A 27,363-nucleotide genomic window follows, 5' to 3' on the forward strand; every position below is an offset into this window, starting at 1 on the left:
AAGACAAAGGCATAATGAGCTAGTATGCATCGCATACTAGCTCATTATGAAATAGTTACCTTAGATTGAAGCCCCCGCACACCGCTGAGACGGCTGACATCTTCCCCGGTGTTTCTTCCGTGTTTGCGAGCTCTGGCGCTGTGATAGACTGGAGCCACAATGTCACTCATGTGCATGTGTGCAAGGCCCTGATGAAATGGCACTTGCCGACCGTTTCTTCAGAGCAGTATCTCCTAAACGGTGCACGTTTAGGAGATATTTACAGTACCTACAGGTAAGCCTTATTATAGGCTTACCTGAAGGTACAATTAAAAAGGAAGACTTTACTTCCTCTTTAAAAAGTGTAAAGCTGGCTATACCTGGTTCATTATAAATATAAATATATATATATATATATATATATATATATATATATATATATATATATATATATATATATATATATATATATATATATATATATATATATATATATATATATATATTATTTTTTTTGTTTTTTTTTTTTGTTTTTTCCATTTTAGCCAACGGGCTGAACCAAAAAAAATTTGACCCAAATACCCCATCCACACATTGGAGTTGGATAGGGGAAACATTTCCGCTGGGTTATTGTATTCTGCTGTCAGAATACACAGATCAGTTCACCAGCTGCTAATTAACCACTTCAGCCTCGGAAGGATTTACCCCCTTCCTGACCAGAGCACTTTTTACAATTTGGCACTGCGTCACTTTAACTGCTAATTGCGCTGTCATGCAATGCTGTACCCAAACAAAATTTCGTCCTTTTCTTCCCACAAATGGCTTTCTTTTGATGGTATTTGATGACCTCTGCTTTTTTTTTTTTTTTTTTTTTGCGCTATAAACGATACTGATGATACTTTCTACTTTTTTGTTATAAAAAAAATCCAATAAACTCAATTTTAGTCATACATTTAGGCCAAAATGTATTCGGCCACATGTCTTTGGTAAAAAAAAAGTCAAGCGTATATTTATTGGTTAGCGCAAAAGTTATAGCGTCTACAAACTAGGATACATTTTTGTGGAATTTTACACAGCTTTTAGTTTGACTGCCTATGTCAATTCTTGAGCTGCTAAAATGGCAGGGCAGTACAAAACCCCCCCAAATGACCCCATTTTGGAAAGTAGACACCCCAAGGAAATTGCTGAGAGGCATGCTGAGCCCACTGAATATTAATTTTTTTTTTTGTCCCAAGTGATTGAATAATGCCAAAAAAAAAAAAAATTTACAAAAAGTTGTCACTAAATGATATATTGCTCACACAAGCCATGGGCATATGTGGAATTGCACCCCAAAATACATTCAGCTGCTTTTCCTGAGTACGGGGATACCACATGTGTGGGACTTTTTGGGAGCCTAGCCGTGTACGGGGCCCCGAAAACCAATCACCACCTTCAGGATTTCTAAGGGCGTAAATTTTTGATTTTACTCCTCACTATCACAGTTTTGAAGGCCATAAAATGCCTAGATTGCAACCCCCCCCCCAAATGACCCCCATTTTGGAAAGTAGACACCCCAATCTATTTGCTGAGAGGCATGTTAAGTCCATGGAATATTTTGACAAAAGTTGTGGGAAAGTGACAATATTTTTTTTTTGCACAAAGTTGTCACTAAATGATATATTGCTCACAGGCTATGGGCATATGTGGAATTGCACCCCAAAATATATTTAGCTGCTTCTCCTGAGTACGGGGATACCACATGTGTGGGACTTTTTGGGAGCCTAGCCGCGTACGGGGCCCCGAAAACCAATCACCGCCTTCAGGATTTCTAAGGGCGTAATTTTTTTATTTCACTCTTCACTGCCTGCCTATCACAGTTTCAGAGGCCACGGAATGCCCAGGTGGCACAACACCCCCCCCCCCATGACCCCATTTTGGAAAGTAGACACCCCAAGCTATTTGCTGAGAGGCATGGTGAGTATTTTGCAGCTCTCATTTATTTTTGAAAATGAAGAAAGACAAGAAAAAAAAATTATTTGGTTGGGGTGTCTACTTTCCAAAATAGGGTCATTTGGGGGGGGGGGGGGGGGGTTGTGGTGCCACCTGGCCATTCCATGGCCTCAAACTGTGATGGGCAGTGAAGAGTGAAATCAAAAATTCTCCTCTGGCGCTGTTTACATCCGGCGAAATCTGTGTCATGAAATGTTCGTAGCTTCCGGTTTCTTAGGCCATAGAGATGTTTGGAGCCACTCTGGTCTCTGATCAGCTCTGTCAGCTGGCTGAATCACCGGCTGCATTCTCAGGTTCCCTGTTGGGACAGGAGAGCCAGAGAAAAACATGGAAGACGGTGTGGGGAGGGGGGGGGGGGCATTCCCTCCCACTGCTTGTAAAAGCAGTCTAGAGGTCTAATTAGCCGCTAGGATTGCTTTTACATGAAAGCCAACCGCTGGCTGAAAAGAATGATACCTAAACCTGCAGGCATCATTCTGGTATAACCACTCAAAGTCCAGCAACATACCAGTACGTTGCTGGTCCTTGTTGGGCATTTATTGTAATCTAATCACCATTAGAATACCCCACTTCATCCACCCACTTCTAATGATGGGCATACATGCACCATTTATATATGCCGAAGCATGGGGGCATCCTCCCGCAAAAGGTAGGAGCAAATCGCTCCTCCGCCCCTGCTGCCCCCATGCTTCGGCATATATCACCTCCGCTGGAGTCACGGCTTTATATATCGTGGGAGCAAAAGCTGTTACTGTCAAGATAAATAAATCCGCGCTGCAGCTGAATGGCATACCTGAAGACAAAAAAATGGTTAACAATAAAACACAGTAAACAGTAAAGTATAAAAAATTGCATACCTGAAAAGCAAACATGATAAAACATAATGACAATAAAACATTGCAGAATAGAATACAGTAAAAAAGAGCAGAATAATAGAGAGAGAGAACAATAAAACAACAACTATTGCTGCAGACACGACATCTTTTTTGGGGGGGTTTGTTGGGTAGGGGTACTCGGGAAGACATAAAGAAAATGCCTCTCGTGCAGCCGACTGCATTTGGTTGGGGATGTTAATGGGGGAAGTACGGGTGCTGCAGAAGTGGTGGGTTCCCAATTAGGATTGGCGAATGCAGCAGGAAGGGCACGACGGGCCTGTGTTTGTCTTCTTCTTGGTGGCAGCGGAACACTACTTGTGTTTGCCACCTCACCAGCTTGAACTGCACTTATGGGGACTCGCCACGTCACCAAGTGTTACTGCAGTGCTGGTTTAATTACGACCGGGGTGTACTAGGCCGCTGGTGCTTGCCAGTTCACCAAAACGCTACCAAAAAAACTGTTAGGGATCGCAGGGATCAGGTCTGACTCTGCGAACGCTGCAGTTATGCGTTTAGTGTTTTGTAAGTGACAGTGATCGATCGATACTGCACTTGGGTGGGCTGGGCCAGGCGGAGGGGCAAAACGCAGGTGCTAGTAGGTATCTGGGCTGATCCCCCGCTAACTGCGTTTTTGGGAGCCCTAAACTGCTGGGGATGCTAGTATAGATCTGACCGGATCAGATATTGATCTGTTCAGATACTATACCACTAAGGGAGGTGTATGGTGCGTGCGTTGGTGTTAGCAGTACTGGCGCTAACCTGACGCTGCCTGGGGTGACGCAGACCCTATCTGACCCTAAAACCTAACTTATATCACCACCAGGGAATCAGGGGGCTAAACCTTTATTGGGTAATAAACGGCAGGTGCCCTGACACTATAAAAAATAAACCAACTAACCAGCGTCACCCGTAACAGTTATACGGTGATCACTGGTGAAAGGGTTAACTAGGGGGCAATCAAGGGGTTAAAACCTTTATTAGGTAGTATATAGGGGTCCCTGACGCTATAAAACGCTGACGGCGAACCTATATATTTACCTCCCTAACTAGCCTCACCAGTGACACTAATACAGCGATCAGAAAAATGATCGCTTAGTGACACTGGCGACGGGGTGATCAAGGGGTTAAAACACATTATTAGGGGGGTACCCTAGACCTAAAGGGGGCTAACCCTAACTGCCCTACCACACTAACTGTCACAAACTGACACCAATGCAGTAATCAGGAAAAAAAAAAAACACTGCTTGGTGTCACTTTCACGGGGGGGGGGGGGGTGTAATGTGTGCCTGGCGTGTTCTACTGTGTGCGTGTTGTGCACTCACTCAGATGTCTTCTCTCTTCTGTGCCGGAACGGAAAATACCGAGCCGAGGAGCGATGACATCACTTCCTCTGCCGCTGTTTATTATACAGCAGCAGAGGAAGGATTTCATTGGCTGGGAGCGACCTCTGATCGCTCCCGGACAGAAGCCGACCGCCTCGGGCACCGGGGGGTGGTCCGAGCGGACCCGCGGGAGGCAGGTACGTGATTTTTGCCTGCCCGTGCCATTCTGCCGACGTATATCGTCGTGAGGGGGTCGGCAACTGGTTAAGCAGCTTTTATCCAACAGGGCGGTTGAGCAGAACTCTATCGATAGACTGCAGTAGCCACATGTGGGTCAAAATTCGTCTGTTCCCTGTTGTCCAAGGGTGTTACTGGCTGAATCTCCAGGCAAAAACCAGAGTGGGTAAAAAGGAAAAGGATTACAGCTACTATATATGATTGGTAAGCTGCAAACTATTACGTTTGGGGTTTAGGGGTTTCATATCGCTTTAAATGCAGTGGTAGCTACAGTATGTTTAAGATTTTGCCCACCCTCACAATGTTCTCCTTACTGGGATTTGATTAGGGCATAATCCGTAAACAAACTGATATTTCAGATTAAATTTGTATCAGTCTGAGGTGCTGTACCCAGATGAGACGCTTATAAGACACTTTTCAGGTGTTTTAGCGCTAAAAATAGCACCTGTAAAGCACCTCTCAAGCCTCCCCAGTGTGAAAGCCTGAGTGCTTTCACACTGGGGCGGTGTGCTTGCAGGATGGGAAAAGTCCTGCAAGCAGCATGTTTGGGATGCACTGCTCTCAAAGCACCCTGCCCATTAAAACTAGCAGTGCTTTACTGCTAACGCCGGCACCGCCCCAGTGTGAAAAAAGCCTAAAGAGCAACTATTTCAGTTTTTACAATGAGCACACATTTTAGAATTGATTAGGTTTTGTGGGTTGTTTTTTTTTTTGTTTTTTGTTTTTTGTCCCGTCCTACCCCCCCCCCCCAACATCCTTACTGAACAAAATTGCTGAAAACACTTTTACTTGCAAGATTTGTAGGCTTCACCTGGTTGTTTTGCTTCATCTGTGTTCGTTCTTGGTTAACTTTAAAAGATGAAGTTGTGTCAAGTAAATTACAAAAATGTCAAGCCTCCAAAATGTATGTGTCCAAAAAATCGTAAAAGACCTAAAATTGTCTTTTATTTTTTCCCACAATTTTGTGGGGGTTTTTTTGGAGCGCTATTATTCAAAAATGTACCAAATTTTGGCACTGAGCCAGGCGCGTTTGGCATTGCCTTTTTTTTGCCACGATTTTTGTGCATTTTGTCACTTGACCATCGTGGAAAAATTGCACTGCATTTGAAGTGCCATTAAGAAATCATGAAAACGCATCTCAGGTTTTGCTGCGATTCTGGAATCGCATGAGTGAGGAGACCAGTTCTAAAGGAGAAGATGAATTATTCTGGTGTTAAAATGTATCGTGCATTTACAGGTGTTCCAGTTGAAGTCTTTGGGATCAACAGCGACAATTAGAATGGGATTCTGTGTAGTCAGGTGTAGGAGAAGTAAGCAGAAAAACGCTCAAGTGTGAATTTGGTGTTTATTAAATTAACTCTTAAATTATTGCTATTGACAATTTGCCTCTTGTGCAAAAGTATAGAATAAGAGGTTATAAATTGGAGAACTATTGGAACCCTAATGTCACTCTTTATGCACGCAAGGCATTTGCCCTTCTCTAGACACCTTTCCTCCTTGCAGCAACATTTTGGCAGAAAAAAAATGCTTGACACTTGTGTGTCTAGGCACGTCATTTAATTGGTCCGAAAAAAATTGTATTCTGGTCATTGACAAGGGCACTTTCACACCGGTTTGCTTCAAAACTGCCAGTGAGGGCAGTGTTGCAGTGGCGCGCTTTTGTGGCAGTATTTAAAAGGACATGTGACTCAAAAACTGCACTAAAAATGCTTAGTGGGGACACCCGAGCTAAGCTGCAGCTCTGTGTATCCATTCAGACACGGTGGCCGTGGTTTGCCTCCCCCCCCCCCCCCCAATTGGCTACCTGAGTGAGTTTGACTGCAGTGGGAGCCAATGGCACCGCTGCTGTGTTTTAGCAACTCAGGAGGGAGAGCCTGGACAGCCAAGGCGCTCATGGACATAGCTTGATGCATTAAGATAAAAAGCCTTCTGTGTGCAGCAGCCCCCCTAATACTTACCTGAGCGCCATCTCTATCCAGCGCTGTCTACGAGTGTCTTGGGCCGTCCGAGACGCTCCCTGCTTGGCTGAGACAGCAGCGGGAGCCAATTAGGAGAGAGAGGGGGCAGGCCGACCCACGGCCCTGTTTCTGAATGGACACAAGGAGCTGTGACTTGGCTCGGGTGCCCCATAGCAAGTTGCTTGCTGTGGGGGCACTCAACAGGAGGGAGGGGCCAGGAGCAGCGAAGAGGGAACTGAGAAGAGGATCCAGGCTGCTCTGTGCAAAACCAACTGCATAGAGCAGGTAAGTATAACATGTTTTTTTTATAGAAAAAAAAAAAAAGATTTTACAATCGCTTTTAAGATTAAACAAAAAAAAAAAACTTCTGCCTTCACGACCATCTTAACAGTACAATGTCCGCAGTGGCTGAAGTAGAAAGGCTCCTCTTTCATTGAGTGTCATGTACATAGTATACACTGCCTGTAACATAGTCTCTGAATGGGGGAGAGTCAGGTGAATGACAAGATTCTCTCCCCCATTTAGAAATCGGTTTACATGCAGTCAGGGCCGGACTTATCATTGGGTTTGACTGGGCTCAAGCCCATGGGCCCCACCCAATAGGGGGCCCCGCAGGCCCCAGCCGAGTGTACTCGGCTATACTCGGCTAGTTCCACTCAGTCACGCCTAGTCCCGCCCTATGATGGACATAACACAGGGACTGGGCATGACTGGGAGCGGAGCTAGCCGAGTACACTCCGCTATGTATGTCGGCGCTCGGCTCCGCTCACAGTCACGCCCAGTCCCGCCCAGTCCCGCCATTGGACCTGTTATGTCCATCATTGGGCGGGACTGCGAGAGGAGCTGAGAAAAGCCGTCAGGGGCCGAGATACAAAGGACCGGCTCTGTGTATCTCGGCGTCACCATATTTAAACTGCAGTGACACTGACAAGTCACTGCAGTTTAACTGCAGCCTGGGCAAGGCTGCAGATGGACACTGACAAGGCTGCAACACTTTGTAGTGTAAGTTCACTGGAGCCCCTTTCCATCGCACCCGATCCTGCTAACCTGGAGTCCGGCTATTTCCCATTCTGACAGATTGTATCGCCGCTTTATCAGTCTGGAGAGTTGAAATCGCAGCGGCTTTCTCCTCTTTGCCTGCGGTGATGGGATGGGCTATGCGGGTTCTGATTGGTCGGCGCCAACGACCAACTAGAATGCTCCTATACGTACCTCCTAATGAGTTACATTTAGGAGATTGAGCCGCAGGGGATTACTAAGCCCTGGACCGATGAAGCAGCGACCCTGTGTGTCAGTGCGGGTGATCGCCGCGCTCCAGGTTAGCAGGACCGGGGGGGGAATGAGGAGGGTCCTGTATAAGTTCACCATACAAATTTTTCTGTAAATGTGAACTTGCCCTTTAAGTTTCCTGGGCTTTTCTGATCATGGGATCACTGTATTTAGCTGTAATTCATCAAGTGAAGGAGAGCCTGTCCTGGCAGCTCCAGATTGATGTGACACTTAGTAACAGCAGTTGAACACACTGCCAACACAAAACCGCAACACCAGTCATACGCATATGAGGCAGGACGGAATAAATTCCACCTCCATGGTACCACATATTGGTGTATAGTTGAACTCCAGATTTAAGACATGAATTGTTGCTCTGCAATCAGTAATTCATCATTATATGTATTTTTAAGATCCGCGCTTGGACCTGGCGCCTGGGCTTTCGCCCAAATGCTCCCCCACATCCTGCACTTACCCCCCTGCTATGTATCCTGAGCTCTGCTTGCCCATCTGCGGGCTTGGTACTAGCATTGTGGGTGCCGCCGGGTAGAGGGGGAGAGCAGAGATACACATCTGCTCTCCTTCCCTTCTAGTTGACTCGGAAATTACGTGTGATGTCATTTCCGGGTTCCTGTTGATTGTTTCCCTGGCCATTAAGGCTGGGAAAGAATTAATGCAGTGCATTGCATTACATTCAGGGGAGACGTGCAGGGTCTTTTTAGATTCTGGATGTCTCATTAAAGAGAACCTGTCACCAAAAAAATCATCACGCCTACTCCTGAAAATGTTGATTTGTGATACACATGTTGCATTTGGTCACGCACGCTGGAATGAGAGCAATAATTCTAGCACCAGACCTCCTTCGTAACGCTAAACGAATGACTTATGGCTTTTAAAGCGTTGCCTAGGAGAAAATATAGGGTACTGACATGTTTAAGGTTTGACATTTTGGGTATATATTTACTTGGTGCAACATCAGCTTTCATATTTTACCAACAAATTGGGCCCCCTAAAATTAACTTTTAATGTCGGGTATTTATGTTTTATTTTTTTCTGAAATGTTTTTGCTTCCTAGACCTTTGCACTAATATCGTGTGACAAAACATTTTGAATTACCACTATTTTATTCTCTAGGGCAGGGGTGTCCAACTTAAAGTGGAGTTCCACCCAAAAGTGGAACTTCCACTCATCAGATTCCTCCCCCCCTCCGGTGACACAGTTGGCACCTTTCAGGGGGGAGGGGGGTACAGATACCTGTATATTACAGGTATCTGTACCCACTTCCGGCATAGATAGCCGCAGAATCTGCGGTTATTTACGCCATTTCCTGCTCCCTCCCCGCTGCCTGCTGGGAAACACACGGGTCCCAGAGGCAGCAGGGACCATCCGTATTGCGCTGCGCGACTCGCGCATGCGCAGTAGGGAACCGGGAAGTGAAGTCGCACGGCTTCACTTCCTGATTCCCTTACCGAAGATGGAGGCGCAGCACCCGAGGACGGAGAGACGCTTTGGCCTCGGGTGCCGACATCGCGGGCGCCCTGGACAGGTAAGTGTCCATGTTTTAAAAGTCAGCAGCTGCAGTATTTGTAGCTGCTGACTTTAAAAAAAAATTTTTTCGGCGGAGCTCCGCTTTAATTTCATCGCGGACCGCATCAGAAGTGCGGTTGCCCTCAAAGGGCCGGTTGTTGCACTACATACAGAGTGCAGCGTTCAGGATTATGCTAAAGAGAGCAGGGTTTAGGGGTGCGCTAGGTATGGAGAGCAGGGTTTAGGGGTGCACTCCTCCCAATGTGCAACATCCCATTTCCACCCTTCCTCCTGGGTTCTTACCTCTGTCTCCATCCCCGCACCTCTAAACACATCTTCCAACACACCTCCACAGCCCCCCCCCCCCCCACCTTCCAAAGCAAACCCCACATCTGTACTCCCTCCTACCTGATGTAAAATGGCCTTTAAAAGAATGCTTTCATGGCCACTACTGCTACAAGTCCTCAAAAGCATGCCCTCAAGATGCAGCCGCTGGATGTAGATTAGAACACACAGCTGCCGGAGCCGTCAGGTACCTCTGCCACTGGCAGGCTATGCTAGACCGACAGCACATGCGCTCAGCTACACATGCACACAGCTGGCGCCGCTGTGGAGACTGAGGAGGAGAACGTGTTTACTCCTGTTGCCAAGGAGACCTGTTCTGTGACAGCAAAAAGCAGCTGGTGAGAACAGGAGGTGGTGGCCGCTTCGCGGACCACATGACAATGCCAGGCAAGTCTGTTGTCAGCCTTGTGTTTGCCACCTGTGCTCTAGGGTGTCTGCTTTCAGAAAAGATATGTTTGGGGGTTTTATGTGATCTTCAGGCCAAATATTATTATTATTATTATTATTATTATTATTATTATTATTATTTTTATTTATTTTTCCTTTTTTTTTTTTTTTTTTTCCTTTTACACACACGTTTTAAAAAAACAAAAAAAACAAAACTGCTCTGCCAGCAAAATGGTTAAAGGAGAAGTTCACCTTCAGGAACATGTTACATTTTCCACCCATAAGATATGTTGGTTCAAAAAAAAAACTGGTTCCTAACTTTTTTAGCCATACAGACAGTAGTCCATAATACATATCATATGTCCTAGTATGCACACAACCGATCATATGGACCATTCATGTACTATGGGCAGTTAAGTAAAGTATCTCATTGTTCCCCATTTGTTTGGGGTCCAATACATTCAATTTTTTGAATTTTAACTTTGTATAATAAAGATTGTGATTTTATTCTATATGTCTATGTTCTGTTGCTGCTATAGTCTGCTATTGTAGGATACTAGAGATTCTTTCTCCGTTTTATATACCTGAATTCCTTTTAATTATAACGACATTTTTGGATACCTGGGGATAAACCAGAGAGGGATATATATATATATTTTTGTTTTGTTTTGTTTTTATACGGCTCCTGGGGAAAATTTTCAAGGGATGTGAGGTCTTGAAAGGACTAAAGGATTTGAGAATACATATACATTGTGTGAATATTACTTTGAATTATCCGATCATTTGGTAGCAGAAATAAGTAAACTGCTTTTTTTTTCACAATATTGGATAATTGAATCTTAAAACATATTCTTGTGGTAAAATGATCAAATCCTATAGTAAATCAGTCACATTAACTTGTAGTAGTAGTAATGTGGGGTTTTCTGCTGCTGACCTGCTCCTTGTCGCCTTGACCCCCTCCCTTTTCCATCATAGGTGGTCTGGAAGAGTAAAAAATGCGTAGATTGTTAGTGAAATCCATAAAATTCCAAACTGTCAGTAATAGAAAAGTAGGCCCTGCATCTGTCAGTGAAAGAAAAAAGTAGGGAGTGATAAATGCCCCAGTATTAGTGTTCTTTGGGTTTAATACAATCCCCCCACCCCCACCCCCAGGCCTTGCTCTTTGAGGGTAATAAAAGCCCCCTCCCCAGAATTTGTGTTCAATGGGTGTAGTAAAAGCCCCCTTCCAGCACTGGTATTTAATGGGTATAATAAAAGCCCCTGAGTAAGAAAATTGTTGAACAAGCAGTATAATACCTCCCACTCCCTTCATGCTTCAGCGGTATGCTAGTGTCCTCTGTGAATAGGTGTCAGCCTGTGATATTACCCTAGTGCACTGGACTTTGCTGTTGGCGCTTTAAAGACACCTGGCGATCCAGGTCCAGTGCTGTAATTCACCTGTGCCTTTTGAAGACTCCTTTGGTGTATGCCCATCAGGAGGCCAAGACTGTCTGGTGACTGTCGGTTGTAAGATGCCTCCCCACCACCATTGTGGTAAGTGTGGCGCTTGCGGCCCTCATCCTTACTGGGAACCTGGCATGAGCCCTCTACCTCCTCAGTCTCCCCCCCCCCCCCAGTGGGTTAATACTCGATTTACTTGTACTGTAGGGAACATGTCTGTGACTTTGGTGTGCCAGCTTCTTCTACCACCCTTTGACCTAAGAAAGCACAGCCAGCTCCCTGTGAGGATCCCAGGGTCAGGCCTGCTCGCTACCTACAGTGACTTGGTTACGGAAGGTCTCCTAAGCTCACTTGCTCCTGCAGCTAGTTTTTTTTTTGAGCTTTTTAGATCCACTAACGGCTCCAGGGTGGCTTTTAGTGCTCGCGTGTTTTTTTTTTTTTTTTTTTTTATGCCCGGGCTGCAAGCATATTTCTACAGTTTCTCCTGCAGAACCTGTTTTGATGTGCCTGCAGAAATTTTTTGCACATACAACTGATGAGTCTAATCTATCACTTTTGTATTTAGTGCCTGAGGAGGTGCAGTAAGGACTATCTTGGTTTCTCAATGATGCAGTTTGCACATGTTTGGAACTGGAGCAGCTTGCATTTGCATTCTAAGATTACCAGCCCCCAACCCTCCCAAACGTATTGCCTAATACCCTATTGAGGCTTTTGTTTTCAGAAATGGTCCCTCTATAGTGTATCATGCCATTCCTTTCCTTAACCAGTACCCCCGGGTGGACATTATGACGTCATTGACTTTGAGTGGAGATATCTGGATGATGGGTGCAGCTACAGGCATCTTCCACAGATATATAATTTTTTTTTTCAGCCAGCGATTCCCTACAGTGTAAAAGACATCTTAGCAGCTGTTTGCTGCTTGATAGCTTTTACAGGCGGCGAGAAGGGACATCCTCCCCCGCCGCCCTCCGGTGTTTTCCCTGTGCTCTTCTGTACGATCGGGGAGCCTGAGAATGAATCTGGCGACGGTTTACCATACAGCTGGGCGTGGACCAGATGGTCCCCAGCCAGCTCTATGACCCTCGGAGGCCAGGAGCAATGTCCCTTCCAGCTCTGGCAGATGTAAACCCTGAAAATTTTTTTTTTTTTTTTTTTTTTTCTGGAAAGCCTAAGATCAAATTATTTTTATTTATCATGCTTTCCAGCATAGAGCAGAGATGTGAGATGTTTTAGACCCTGATCTCTCCATAAAGAGGACCTGTCTTGCCTTAGTTCTATTACAAGGGATGTATACATTCCTTGTAATCGGAATAAGTTTTCCAAAAATTTAAATGTAAAGGTAAAGTGTAAAAATAAACAATTCCCTTGTGCTTGAATGCAGAAGCAATGTTCAAACCACACATGTGTCCGGCATCACTGCGATCGTTAGAGCGTGAGCAATATTTATAGTGCTAGACCTGTAAAAAATGTTAACGCGTCCCCCTTTGCTTTTTAAGTACTGTAGTTTGGTGCCATTCCATGAGTGTGCGCAATTTTAAAGCATGACATGTTTGGCATCTATTTTCATGGTGTAACATCCTCAAATGTATTTATTACAAAAAAAAATTGTGTTTGAAAAATTGCTGCGCAAATACCGTGTGACATAAAAAAAAAAGGCAACGACTGCCATTTTTTTTTTTTGTTTTTTTTGTTTTACCCTAGGGTCTCTACTAAAAATATATATACAATGTTTGTGGGATCGGAGTAATTTTCTAGCAAAATAATGATGATTTTTACATGTAGGAGAGAACTGCTAAAATTGGCTTGGGTGGCAAGTGGTGAAGAAAACCAGACTATCTTTAAGACATTCTAGTGTTTAAACGCTTGCCGACCATGTACTGTATATTTACAGCAGCAAGGCGGCTCTCCTGTGCAAAATCATGTACCTGTACATGATTTTGCACTTCCGGGGGCACGTACCAGTCAGCGGGTCCAGCAAACGCGATGTCCACTGGGACCTGCCGATCATTCACGAGAGAGACAAAACGGCGGTCTGCCTATGTAAACAAGGCAGATCGCCGTTCTGTGAGAAGGGGAGGTAGTGATCCTGTGTTTCTGCTAAGCAGGTTAGCAAGCTCTCCCTAAAAACAAATTTAACCCTTTGATTGCCCCTGATGTTAACCCCTTCCCTTAGGGATGCACCAATACCATTTTTTTTTTTTTTTTTTTTTTTTTTTACAGTGAGTACAAGTTACATAGTTGGGTTGAATAAAGACACCAGTCCATCCAGTTCAACCTGAGAAGTACTCGCCGCTACCAATTACTGATACCTACCGCAACTGTCTTGTTTTAATGTCAGCTGTCAATGATACAAAGCATTGAAAAGTTATTTACAAATGAAATTGATTTTTTTTTTTTTTTTTTTTTTTTTTTTTTTAATTTGGAGCTTTTTCAATGTGAAATGTGTGAACGTATGTTAATATATATGTGTAACATTATTCACTTACAAAGCAAGCAAAAAAAAAAGTTTTAATTGTTTATTGTTTATAAAATAGACGAAACCAAAAAAAGCAGGAAAATTAATAATTAAATGGAAGAGAATAGGGAGTTAATTAAGGCTGATTAGAGTAAATTAAGGGGTTAAACAGAGGAACATTTGTTCATCCCTTTGATCTGCAGATGAAGAAAGAAATATACAAAAAGAAACTATGTTTTTTTTTATTTTAGTTTCAGGGCTGAGCAATGTTACTAAACATTGCTGGCTGCTTTTTTTTTTTTTTTGACAGCTCCAATTACCGGACTTCTTTAACACTGGGGAGACCCACTGACTCAAAGAACCGAGCCTGAAAGTATCGGTTTCAGGTTTTGGTGCATTTGCAAATACTCTGTATCGGCGCAACCCTACCTTCCCTGCCAGTGCATTTTTTTTTTTTTTTTTGGACTGATCACTGTATCGGTGTCACTTGGTGTCCGATTTGTCTGTTGCAATAGCCATAGCCTGATTGCTGCCATTACTAGTAAAAAAAAAAAAACTTAAATCTATACCATAGTTTGTAGACTCTATAACTTTTGTGCAAACCAATCAATATACGCTTATTGAGATAAAAATAAAATGTATTTATTTAAATTTTTATTTATTTACTTTTAATATTGTCTGCCGTTTTTTGTTTGTAGCTCAAAAAGAAAAAAACAGGTGATCAAATACCATCAAAAGAAAGCTCTATTTGTGGGGGGGGGGGGGGGAGACATGCATTTTATCTGGGTACAGCGTCACACGACGCACAGTGCCGTATCATAAATGGCCTGGTCACGAAGGGGGTAAACCTTCCGGAGAGCAAGTGGTTAAAGCCGTAATAAACCCAAATAGATTTTTTTTTTCCTTTTTCAACTAGTGGTCCAGCCAGTAACACACTTCTTGTCCTGGGGTGTCTTCATTTGGAATGAAAGAGACCCTTTTGGAGAGCAGCCTTGTCAAACTGGGAAGAGGGCAGTGCTAGATGCACTAGCATATTTAGATGGGTTTTTAACAAATTAAAACTCGAAATTCCACTCTGGGTTTTGTGTTTTTTTTTTTTTTTTTGTTTTTTTTTACATGGTTATTGCTTGCTTGTACAATGACAATCGCTGTATAAGCAATCATTTTAGCAAAATCAAATATCTTTAGTTGTCATGAATGGATGTGTTTCCCATTAATGAACAGCTTGCTTTTGATTATAATCTGTGATAGGCTAAGGTAGCGAGGTACCATGTGATTGCTTTGAGCCAATCACATATCACAACTGTAAGCAAGCTGTTCATGAATGGAAAACCATTAATGACAGGTTGTGTACATTATCATGTGATCGCAAAGACCAGTCATAGGACACAGTGGTCACAAGAGGAGCATGCAGCAGGCTCAGTCGCCTCTATATACAAGTCTGAGCCTGCACGTGCTGCCCGGTTGCAGTAAATGTACTGTGGTGGCGCTCCAAGTGCAAGTGCTCCGCTGCAAGTGGTTGAAGTGATTTATAATTCATTTTTTCCTTTTTAAATAACAAAAGAGTTGTACTTGCCTGCCCTGTGAAATGGTTTTGCACAGAACATCCCCAATCCTCATCTTCTCGGGTCCCCGTCGGCACAACTGGCTCCACCCCCCTGTGTCTGAGCCGAGGAGTGAGAGCCTTGGCACTCATGCACTTTACTGGATCATGATCAGGCTCAGGTAAGTATGGGGGAGGGGGGGTTATACTGAAGGGGGTGTGGTGGTTTTTTTTTTTTGTTTTTTTTTTTGTTTTGTTTTTTTTTTTACCTTTGTTCGTGCCTGGCCTAAGGTGATACACCGAGATGAAATCTATCCTCCTACATAAGTTTTACCTGTTCATCTGAAGTATTCTCTGCTTTACAAATGTTCAAAGTCCAGAATTTATAAAGCTTGTCGGAGAGTTCAGAAAAAGAGAACTGCAATTGCACACTGCAGAGCTCAGCGAGGAGAGCTGATTGGAAGGAAGGGACGCCCCCCCCCCCCCCCCCACAAAGGAACAGAGCTGAGGCTGTCAATCAGCTGTAGCTAGCTCCCCCATCACCCTTTTTCTCCTGGTGTCAGGAAAGATTATTTGAAGTGACTCATTCTGATAGCAGAGGAACAAAGCAACAGACAGTAATGACACTTAATGCTCCTTATTGAGACAAGTACACACTATAGAGGGATACGCTTTGTTAATAATTCATGTCTAAAGTTTACAACCACTTTAAGGCCCGGTTCACGCTGGTGTGACATACGCTCCGACTTTGGGAGCACATGTCACGTGTATAAATCAATGATTCCCTATGAGAGCCGTCTTAGCCGGTCCGACTTTGAAAGGTTCCTGCACTACTTTGGTCTGACTTAAGCCCATAAAATATCATTGATGTCTCATCATCATAATCATCATCATCTTAACCGATGCGACTTGAGTTCTGAGGATCTTGAAGGGGGAACCCCACTGCAAAGTTAAAAAAAAAACGGTATGCGGTCCCCCCCCATGCCATACCAGGTCCTTCAGGTCTGGTATGGATCTTGAGGGAGGGACCCCCACGCCAACATTTTTGTAAAAAATGGCGTGGGTTTCCCCCATGGCAAAATTTTAAAGAAAACAGCGTGTGGTCCCCCCGAAAATCTATACCAGACCCTTATCCAAGCATGGAGACCGGCATTTATGGAAAGGGGGGGGGGGGGACAAGCGCATGTTTCTGTAAGAGCGGCAAGGATGTGGAATTCCCTTCCACAAGTGGAGGTCTCAGTAGGGGGCATCGATAGTTTCAAGAAACTATTGGATAAGCACCTGAACGACCGCAGCATGTAGGGGTATATAATGTAATACTGACATATAATCACACGCATAGGTTGGACTTGTCTTTTTTTGACCTCTCCTACTATGTAACTCTGTGTCATTGTCCCCCCTCCCCCCGGACCATACCAGACCATGTGCCCTCGAAGTGGGGGCAGGGGGGCTCTGTGCCTCCCACCCAAAGCACCTTGATGAGGGGGACAAGGGCCTCTTCCTGACAACCCTGGGCAGTGGTTGTGGGGTCTGTGGGCAGGAGGCTCCCAGATCTCGACCCCCCCCCCCCATATGCGAATGAGTATAGGGTACTCTGTACCCCTACTTATTCACCCACAAAAAGTGTCAAAAATAAATGAAACCAGTACACAGGTTTTTGACTACGTCCTTTTATTAAAGTAGCTCTAACGTGTCTTCTCCCTCCGGTTCTTCTCTCCGGTGATGTCTTCATCCTACGGTTGTTCTCGCTGCGATGATGTCTTCTTCCTCCCGGTTATTCTTTTTCCGCTGTCTTCTTCCTCTGCCAGTTCTCCTGACGCTAGATCCTGCTGTAGTGTTAGCTCACGCGTGTGCCATTTACTTATATCAAATAAGTGGTATACTCCGCGCTCAGGATAAGTGCAGGTTGCAGCCCCCCCTATTTGGTTCCCAAAGGAACTTAGAAAGAATAAATTAAATAAAAAAATGGGGTAAATGGCGCTACCCTGTAAGGTATGGGGATAGTTATCTGTAAGCCCACCCTATAAGAGGAAGGGGAGAGCCTATCCCAATAGAGCTAGATGTATGAATGTGTGCACATCAAATTGAATGTGAAAAAAGGTGCTGGTGCATATATGTCTAAAATAAGCCCATATATGTACAGTAAGTGATCAAACAAATATAGTAGAGTGTCAAACTAAACACATAATGCAGAAGTCCAATAGTAGTGTTAAGAGGCCAAAATGACAATAATAAAAAATGAAAAATGACCAAAACTGTAGTAATAGGTGACGTGAAAAAATAAACCAATACTAAATGGTGAAGTCCCATATATAAACGAATAACTTAGAAATATATATAAAAAGTCCCACACACAGTGTGTATATATAAAAAAAGTCCCAAAAACTGGTAAATGTGAAACTTGGATAAAAATTGTGATTCCAGGGTAGCTAATTCTAGCTCTTAAAAGTGACTTTGGTGCTCAGCAAACCAATTGACTTGTAGTGCTCCCCCTGTTGTGTCCCAACTTACCAGAAGTTGTTACCCCTGCATGGGGTATTAGGCATATGTGGGTACCGTGGATGGACTGCCTCCTCAGTTCTCCCAGCATTCCCAATAATGGTCCAATAGGCTGCTGTAGCTGTTTCCATACAATGGGGGTGTTATGCACCAATCAGTATCTCCTGGGGGTCACTCCACAACTTTCTCAGGCATGGGTCCTGCATGGTAACCAGCCTATAAGCCTGCTCTTTCCCAACCAACTTCATCTGTATTGCTCGATCAGCTGACTGAGCGCCACGCTGCACTCTGGGAGGAGAGAAGTGTGGGCAGAAGTGCTGCACTGGGAATGGTCTGAGGGAGCTTTACGGGGCGGGCCATTTACCTATATAGCCATGGGGTGTGGCTATTTAACACATGCCGAAACTGACACTACAGCGAGAGCTAGCGTAGGGAGAAGAAATGGAGGAAGAACCGGCTGAGAAAGACAGTGGCGAAAGGACAACTGGAGGAAGAACCAGCAGACGAAGACATCAGCACAACAAGAAGAACATCGCTGGAGAGAGAACAACCGGAGGGAGAAGACACCCTGGAGCTACTTTAATAAAGGACTTTGTCAAAAATCTGTGTACTGGATTTACCCCATACTCATTCACATAGGGTGGGGGGCCTCCTTGTTAAAGGGAGGCTTCCAGATACCGATGACCTTCCCACACGCAGACGCCCCACCATGTTGAGGGTATGTGGCCTGGTATGGTCTGGGGGGGGGGGGGTGTCACTCGCTCGGCCTCCCCCTTCCCTGACCTGTGGAGCTGCATGTTAGGAATAGGGGTCTGGTATAGATTTGGGGATTTTTTTTTTTTTTTTTTGGCTTGGGGGTTTCCCCCCATCTTAAAGGGCTTGGTATTGTTGGATCTCGTTCAATGAAGTCGTAGGGCAAAGTCAGAACGAAATGTTATACTTGCCTCCTCTGTGCAGTTGGTTTTGCACAGGGCAGCCTGGATCCTCCTCTTTTCGGGTCCCTCTTTGCTCCTGGCTCCTCCCTCCTATTGAGTGCCCCCTCAGCCAGCAGCTTTCTATGGGGGCACCTGAGCTGAGTCAGAGCTCTGTGGTATCCATTTAGACACCTGGCCCCGCCTCCCTTCTCCCCTGATTGGCTGACTGACTTTGACAGCTGCGGGAGCCAATGCACCACTGCTGTGTCTCGGACAGCTTAGAGACTCGTGGACATCGCTGGAGAGAAGGGGTTCAGGTAAGTAATTTGGGGTGGCTGCTACACACAGGTTGTCTTATCTTAATGCATAGACTGCAATAAGATAAAAAAAAAAACCTGCCTTTACAACCCCTTTAAGTTTTGGATCTAGGTTCTGTGGGTGAGTTTACTTTGAATATTAAAAATGAACTAAATGTTTCAGTTTGTGATTCCAAGAAAAGGATTTTATGATAGGTCAAAAGCTGTGTTAATGGTGGTTTTCCCTATTTATTTTTGTTTATTTATTGCGTTTCAAGAACACAGCAGGAGTTTACTGTTGATTATCGTTCGGCAATATCAAGCTGTCAGGATCCGAATCGTTTTCAGGGATGAGGAAGACCCTGTGCAATTTAAAAAAAAAAAAAAAAAAAAAAAAAAAAATGGTAAAAGATTTTATAATTAAGTTAACAAAATACCTGGTTACTCGCATATTAATTTCACATACACCCTTCTTTACAGTAAATGTTTTAGACTTCTGGAATGGGGAAAAAAAAAAAACTTGTAAAGAATTAATATATTGTGCTGAAACAGGACTGTTGGGTTAATATAAACGTAAAAGCGGCTATTTGTCAGCATTGTATGTACTGCAAAGATATGATCATGCTTGGGCTAGCATGACTCTGCCTTTTTGAGCCCAGTGACTCTGCATTTTTAAATCCAGTGACTTAGATAGCCTAGCCAGTGCTTCAAGCACACAGCCCTGAATTCAAACATTTCGAATGGGATATTTGCAGAACAGTACAGAACACTGAAAAAAAGGCAAGCTGGAGCTGAAAGGGATTGTAAAGGTAGAAGGTTTTTATCTTAATGCATTCTATGTATTAAGATAAAAGACCTTCTGTGTGCAGCAGCCCCCCTAATACTTACCTGAGGTTCCTCTCTGTCCAGAGATGTCCATAAGTGTCTCAGCTGTCTGAGATTCTCCCTCCTGATTGGCTGAGACATAACAGCGGTGCCATTGGCTCCCACTGCTGTCAAAGTCAGCTAGCCAATCTGGAGAGAGGGGGCCAGGTTGGGGCTCTGTGTCTGAATGGACACAGGGAGCTGTGGGGGCACTCAACAGGAGGGAGGGTCCAGGATCACAGAAGAGTCACCCGAGAAGATGGGGATCTGAGCTGCTCTATGCAAATCCACTGCAACAGAGCAGGTAAGTATAACAGGTTTTGTTATTTTTACAGGAAAAAAAAAACAAAACAAGACTTTACAATCATTTGAAGGGGGCAATTAAAGTGGTTATAAATGCAAACGGTTGTTACACCTTAATGCATTCTCTCTATTTGTGTAAAGAAAACCTTCCAATACATGGTTTCCCTCATGGCATGATATGGGAGCACCTGTAGGGAAGGAGGAGTGGAGAGTGCGGATGGGGGACTCCAGAAGAGGAGGTAAGAGACCATATATGTGCAATATAGTTGCACAGAGCAGGCAAGTAACTTTTTTAAGTTTAACCACTTCACACAAATTGCCGTACCTGTACTTTGGTATTTTGACGCTAAATACCGTTATGGCGGCAGCTAGCTGCCATAACCCCAGTATTTTCAGGAACGGCGTGTTTCTCTTTGGGATAAAAGTGGTCTCTGCAGCAGATTCAGAGAGATCACTTCCTAGCAATGTTTTTGTTTTGTTTGTTTTTTTAGGTATTTGCAGCATCGGCATGCCTTCAGCTGGCAATTCCCCTGCCGGATCACATTTGGAGTTGGACCCCATAGATAGATTGTTGACCTCCGGGGTGTTAAACCCCTGTCCTGTCTCTACCCGTGTCTATCAAAAGTGGCATGTTGATATCTCTGATTTGGAGGAGGATGATTGGGAGGACCGCTTGGGTTCCTATGTTACTACTATCCTGCATAGGGTCCTACTATACACCTCAGCACTTGGCAACCATCTATCCTTCTGTCTCTTCGCTTGTTCACAATATAGGGCCCCAAATACATCCTCTTCTCTTTTTTTTTTTTTTTTTTTTTTTAAGTATGGTATGGTCTAGCTCTCCTCTCCAGCTGTTCTGAACTCTTGATTGTGACTGATATTAACTCGGTGTGTGATTTGGACCCAGCAATTATGCTTTTGAATGGTGGTTTGTTTTTGTTTTTTTATTTATGACCCCATATTAGAGCTGCACGATTGAATTATTAAACAATCCGACTGTGATCTTAAATCATTTTCCTGATCCTATGTAACAAGTGCAAAAAAAAAAAAAAAAAAAAACAGGCAGCCTGTCAAGTTTATGACAACATCGCTTAGATGGAGATAGAGATACATTGTAACACTTAGGGGGTTATTCACTAAAGTAAAATCCACTTTGCACTGCAAGTGCACTTGAAAGTAAAGTCGCTGTAGATCCAAGGGGGACATGCAAGGAAAATAAAAAACAGCATTTTAGCTTGCACATAATTGGATGATAAAATCAGCACAGCTTCCACTCATTTCAGATCTACCCCTTAGATTTAGAGCGACTGCACTTCCAAGTGCACTTGCAGTGCAAAGTGGATTTACCTTTTGTAAATAACCCCCTTAGTCCTTTTGGGATAAAAGGAATTAACTTCGGTCTGTAAATTAGGGAAGTTTAACCACTTCAGCCGTGGAAGATTTTACCCCCCTTCCTGACCAGAGCACTTTTTACAATTTGGTACTGTGTCGGTTTAACTGATAATTGCGCTGTTGTACGACACTGTACCCATACAAAATTTGCGTCCTTTTTTTTCCCACAAATAGAGCTTTCTTTTGGTGGTATTTGATCACCTCTGTGGTTTTTATTTTTTGCGCTATAAAAAAAGACAATTTTGAAGCAATTTTTTTTACTTTCTGCTATAAAAAATATATAAAAAAACTAATTTCTTCCTCAGTTTAGGCAGATATGTATTTTACATGTTTTTGGTAAAAAAAATTGCAATAAGTATATATTGATTGGTTTGCACAAAAATTATAGAATCTACAAAACAGGGAACAAAAGATATCTTAATGTTACTAGGCAGAACAGGGAAATGCCTTGTTTACATAGGCAGTTCACTGTTCTGCCTCCTCGCCGTGATCGCGGACCGCCGCCGGACATCTGAATGTTTCCCACCTCTCTCTTCCTATGTTTTTTGGCAGCCATGTATAGAGTCCTAATTTCTCTCCAGGTCTCATGTTTATTACTATTGAGCATGTAAATTCTGTACCTCTTCTTTTGGATACACGGAAGCTATGTACCTGACAACTTCTAATAAAAATTTTCTGTTAAAAAAAAAAAAAAAAAAGCTTCACATAATGCAATTTGCCGCAGGACAATTGCAGCAAAACAGCACTGCATTTTAGGTGCCTCTGAAAATAATGGCACCTGAACCTTTGTTGTGCGATTGTAGTGCTTTTTGAGATTGCGGGTAGAATAGCGGCAATTCTGCCACGATTTCAAAACACCAAGTGTGAATGGAGCCTAAGTGGGACTGGAGCTGTGAGTGACAGCCAGATGTAATGGATAGCAACCATACAAAGTGATGGCTTGTAGCTGTGAAAGGATTATGTAGATTAAAGCATCCTCAGCATGTGCAGGGGGGGGAACCTTAATCCACAGGTTAAGGGTGGGAAGCACTGAAACAGTAGTTTTAGCTCCTACTGGATAGGTTACTTTGGATTGCTCTACATGCCTTTCATCATGTATGTTTTTGTTTTTTTTTTTTTCTTTTTTTATAGGTTACTTTCCATGAAAAAGTCACGATCCACTATGTGTGCAATGAAGAACGCAAAGGTCATTGGGAGGAGCTAGCCCGGGACCGCTGCCGTTTTCAGCGTCGTATAAAGGAAACAGAATTTGTTATTGGACATTGCTTGACACCTGATCACAGACAAAGGGCATGGGAGAGAATGCAAGGACAGCAGGGAAGCTAGTCCCACCAGGGTTTTAAGCTTTAGACTCTGCAGAATTTCCTTAATTTTTTACAAAATTATATATCAACTTATGTGTTTTATGGAAGTGGTCATCCTAAGTCCAAAAAGTGAAGCATTATATTTGCTACTAATTGTCAATTTACCTTTTTAATTGGATTTCTTATTTGTTTTATGATATTAGTTTTCATCCCTAATGATCCCTTCATTTTGTCTGTAATGTAATTCTGTCATATAGAGAATGCCTTTTGAAGCATTTATGCCTGCTATACATGATTGAAATTCGGTCCATGAATGGGCAGGCTGCTTGTACCCAAGTCGATCAATTGATATGACTTGGGTACTACGAACCTGTTGCATTTTCTCTGCATGCTATAGCTGCTAGCAGTATTCGTATACTCCCAGCTGCGAAGGAAATAAAAAATGATTGTATGGCTTGCCTTAGCTTAGTAGATGCAATAAACTTGAAGCCCAACACAAAAGGCTGAGTGGCCCCCCAAATTAGAACATGCAAACCTTAAAGTGTAGTTCAAGCCAAAACCGTTGTTTCTAGTTTTTGGATACAATTTGAAAGGTTACTTCTATGCAGGGCCCAGTGTGGATTTATCTTCACTATCTGAACTGCTGACAACGGTTTCACTAGGAAAAAAGTGAGGGTAATAAAATAAATTCTGACTGGTTTTAACCTTTCCTTATTGCACTAAGGAGGAGCATATTGGGTAATGCTGTTCACTTACCTGACTTTAGTTTGTGTACCAGTTGCTAACAGTCTACAAATTGTTTGGCCATATAGTATATTTTTGAAATTCGTTCATCTACATCGCTTTTTCTCACCAAATGCTGCCATCTATCACTCCAAGATTTACTCTCACTTCCTGTGTAAGACCCCTGGGGCCGCCCAAGCGATAGCGGTAAAGTGCTGCTCGTTTCAGCGGCACTTTTTGGCCGCTAGTGGGGTGCTTTTAACCCCCGCTAGTGGCAGAAGAAGGGGTTAAAATCGCCAGTGTTGCGGCACTTCTTAAGCGCTTTTTAGGCGCCTTGGAAGCGCTGCCCATTCATTTCAATGGGCAGGGTGTTTTGGGAGCGCTGTAAACAGCGCTCCCAAACTGCCCCAAAGATGCTGCTTGCAGGACTTTTCCTAACGTCCTGCAAGCGCACTGCCCCAGTGTGAAAAGTCACACTGAAATGAATGGGAGGCGGTTTTCAGGCACTTTACAGTCGCTATTTATAGCGCTGAAACGCCTGAAAACTGCCACAGTGCGAAAGAGGTCTTAATGACAACAGTTTCATCAGGCAGTGAGAGAATTTCAACAGGGACCCATAACTCTGACATGGGTTGTAACTTATCCTAAAGTTAAACTGTTTTGGCTGGATGTACACTTTAAGCCCCCTTTCACACGGGCGATCTGGTTTTGTTTTTCAGTTGGACAATCCATTGCCTTCTATGGAGTGACGGATGTAAACAGACATGTGTCCATTTATACCCGCCTGCATCCAATCTGCCAAAAACGGATAAGGGATTAATTCCCTGTCTACAGGATTGGATGACAGAGCGGAAACAAACCTGTCATCCGCCTGTTCAACAGGGATCAGTGGACAGATTCCCCGCTGAGCAGGTGGATCTGCTGGCAGAGTCTGCCTGTGAGAAAGGGGCCAAACTGTTAAATTTCTGTATATTGCAGCTGAGTATTTGATAAAATGACCAGGAACAGAACATCTTATATGTTCCTGTAAGCCCTGCAGCTTTTAATGTTAAAGGGACCCTGTCACCATCTGATATTCAGCTCACTAATGGCAGGCAGTTATTTGGTACTTGCAAAATCCCTGCCGGCTTCAGTAATGCAACTCTAAAAAAAGATATCTTTGTGGTAATACTGCAACAAAATGGGTACTTCCAGATTTGCTAGATTGAGAGTCTTCAGGCATCAGTGTGTTGCAACAGCATGAACAAAATTTGCAAGAAATTGTCACTAAAAGCTGCTGCATAGTAGACCATGATCGTGGCGTTGGTGTTAATTAACAAAACCAAAAATGTAATGTGTTACAGCTTATCGATCATTGGATGGCTGCATTTTTTATTTTTTTTTTTGGGCTTTTTCCCCTCTGTTTTTACCTAATGCCTTGGCCAGGAACATGTGTCCTGTATGAGAGTGCTCCCACTTTGGATAAAGAAGCACAGGGAGCAGATTTCGATAGCAGCATTGTCAGTCTAGGGGGAGTGTTAGCTGTACTAGCAGATTGAAGCCAACACTTTATAAACAGGTACAGCAAACTGTTTTTCTTCCTTTTGAGATAAAGGTTTTACAATAAAATAAAAGCTCATTGTAAGTACCACTGTCTGACATCTGCAAGAGAGCTTGTTCTTTTTGAAAAACAGACATACTGGCTGGATTGCCAGATAAAAATAGAAGAAAGCCAAAAACCGAAAATGAATGCAGTTATCACATCTAAGAATTGGTAAGCTGCAATATAATAAAGGTTTGCTTTTGGGTTTAATACCGCTTTAGGGCTTGGTTCATGCTGTTGAGCTGCAGTTTTGCACATTGTTGCACTGCAGTGCGATTCCAAATGTATTTATTTCAGGTACATGTATAGCACCATCAATTTACGCAGCGCTTTACATATACATTGTACATTCACATCAGTCCCTACCCTCAAGGAGCTTACACTCTAAGGTCCCTAACTCATATTCATACACATACTAGGGACAATTTAGACAGGATCCAATTAACCTACAAGCATGTCTTTGGAGTGTGGGAGGAAACCCACACAGGCACAGGGAGAACATGTAAACTCCAGGCAGGTAGTGCTGTGGTTGGGATTTGAACCAGCAACCCTTTTTACTGCTAGGTGAAAGTGCTATCCACTACACCACTGCGCCGCCCAAATTGAGAGCAACCCAAAGCGCCATGCCAAGGTCATGCATTGCATTACATCACAATGCATGGTAGCACATTACCGTGCTGTGTTACAAATACTGTGGAACCTTGGATTTCGAGCATAGTTCGGTCCAGAAGAATGCTTGCAATCCAAAGCACTCGTATATCAAAGCAAGTTTCTCCATAGAAGTCAATGGAAATTAAGATAATTCGTTTCACAGTGACTTCTTTGGTATGCAGTACCGCATGTGGCCAGATGTGGGGGGAGACACTCGGAATCTGCGCGGAAACACTCGGGAACAGAGTGGCTCCGAGTGCATCTGAGCAGCTCTGAATGTCTCCGGCGCCCCCATACCTCTGGACAAATGCGGTACTGCACACCGCTGAGGCTTGAATCCTGCTCGTTTTGTGAGAGAACGCTCGCAAACCGAGTCGGGATTAAAAGAAAAAAAAATAGCTCGTATTGCGAAATGCTTGTTAACCTCGTTACTCGCAATCCGAGGTATTACTGTATATAGTACATCAACCTTTTTTTGGTGTTAGGCAGCCCTATTATACATGTACAAAGTACATTGGCATGCAACATAATGCATGCCTCGTTACCAGTCTTATAAGCATTTTCTTCATGTTGAAAAACACTGATGTAGTTACAGGGTGTGGACACTGATGCCTGGAAGGGTTTTGGATACTCCCTGAAGTTTTGATTTTGCTGTAGAATTACCACAGAGTTGGCATTACTTGCAGAAACTTTGCCTGCTGCAATTATGTATTTCTAATACAGATGCCATGCCAGCTTTTTAGTTTGCTGAGTAATGGTCTCACCCAAAAGATTTTCTTTTTAACCTTGAACTTTAATAAATGTGTAAATTATATTTGCTTCATTTAGATTTAATGTTATTACTTGTCATTCAGTATTTGGCCACATTTTTGGTTGTGAGAGACTTTGCTCTTAGGCAGTACAAATTTGTGTATGAGTAATTCCTGCACGTTTCCTACTACTGTCCAAAAGATCAATGCAATGTCCTAAAATGAAGAGTTAAAACTTATTTTAAGTTGTTTGCAATGCAAATACCTGTGTGAGCTGTGGCTATGAGAAGGAGATGGAAATCTGGAGTTGCTACTCATTTTTCATAGTGTGATCTACTAAAAGTAATATAAATTCTTGAGAAAAGCTTGTCAGAGCCGTTTTATATTTGTGTTTGAAGTGCATCTGAACCTAAAAATGTAACATTGAAGCTTACTAGTCTACAGATGTGGGGCTGCAATACGTTTTTCAAGTACCGTAAGTTTCCTAAGCTTACCGGATAATCCTGCTAGTAACTCACTTGTATGGAGGAGTAGCATTGTCATCCTAGGCTGCTCTTCTGATTTCAACTACAAACAACTCTTCTTTCCTCATCTTCATTACATAGGGTGAGGGGTTTGTAGTTGGTAGAGCTGATAACATTGCTTGATATTTTAGTTAATTGCACAGGACAGTAAAAAGGACACTGGATTTCTGGCCAGATCCAGCAGGTATTTTTTTTTTGTACAAAGTTACGTAGTGTGGTTGAAAAAAAAGACA

General features: G+C 43.4%; 1 protein-coding gene across 1 annotated transcript in view; it reads left to right on the plus strand.

The window, feature by feature from the left end:
• PPP1R15B (protein phosphatase 1 regulatory subunit 15B) overlaps positions 1–26,973 on the plus strand; it is a 37,768-nt gene extending 10,795 nt beyond the window's left edge. Inside the window, exon 2 of the mRNA XM_073615836.1 lies at positions 22,729–26,973. Coding sequence (XP_073471937.1) covers positions 22,729–22,923 — 195 coding nt within the window. The 3' untranslated portion in view covers positions 22,924–26,973. The remainder of the gene's footprint in view (positions 1–22,728) is intronic.
• The last annotated feature ends 390 nt before the right edge of the window (positions 26,974–27,363 follow it).

The sequence above is a fragment of the Aquarana catesbeiana genome, linkage group LG02 (genome assembly GCF_042186555.1).
Source record: "Aquarana catesbeiana isolate 2022-GZ linkage group LG02, ASM4218655v1, whole genome shotgun sequence".
Taxonomy (NCBI): domain Eukaryota; kingdom Metazoa; phylum Chordata; class Amphibia; order Anura; family Ranidae; genus Aquarana; species Aquarana catesbeiana.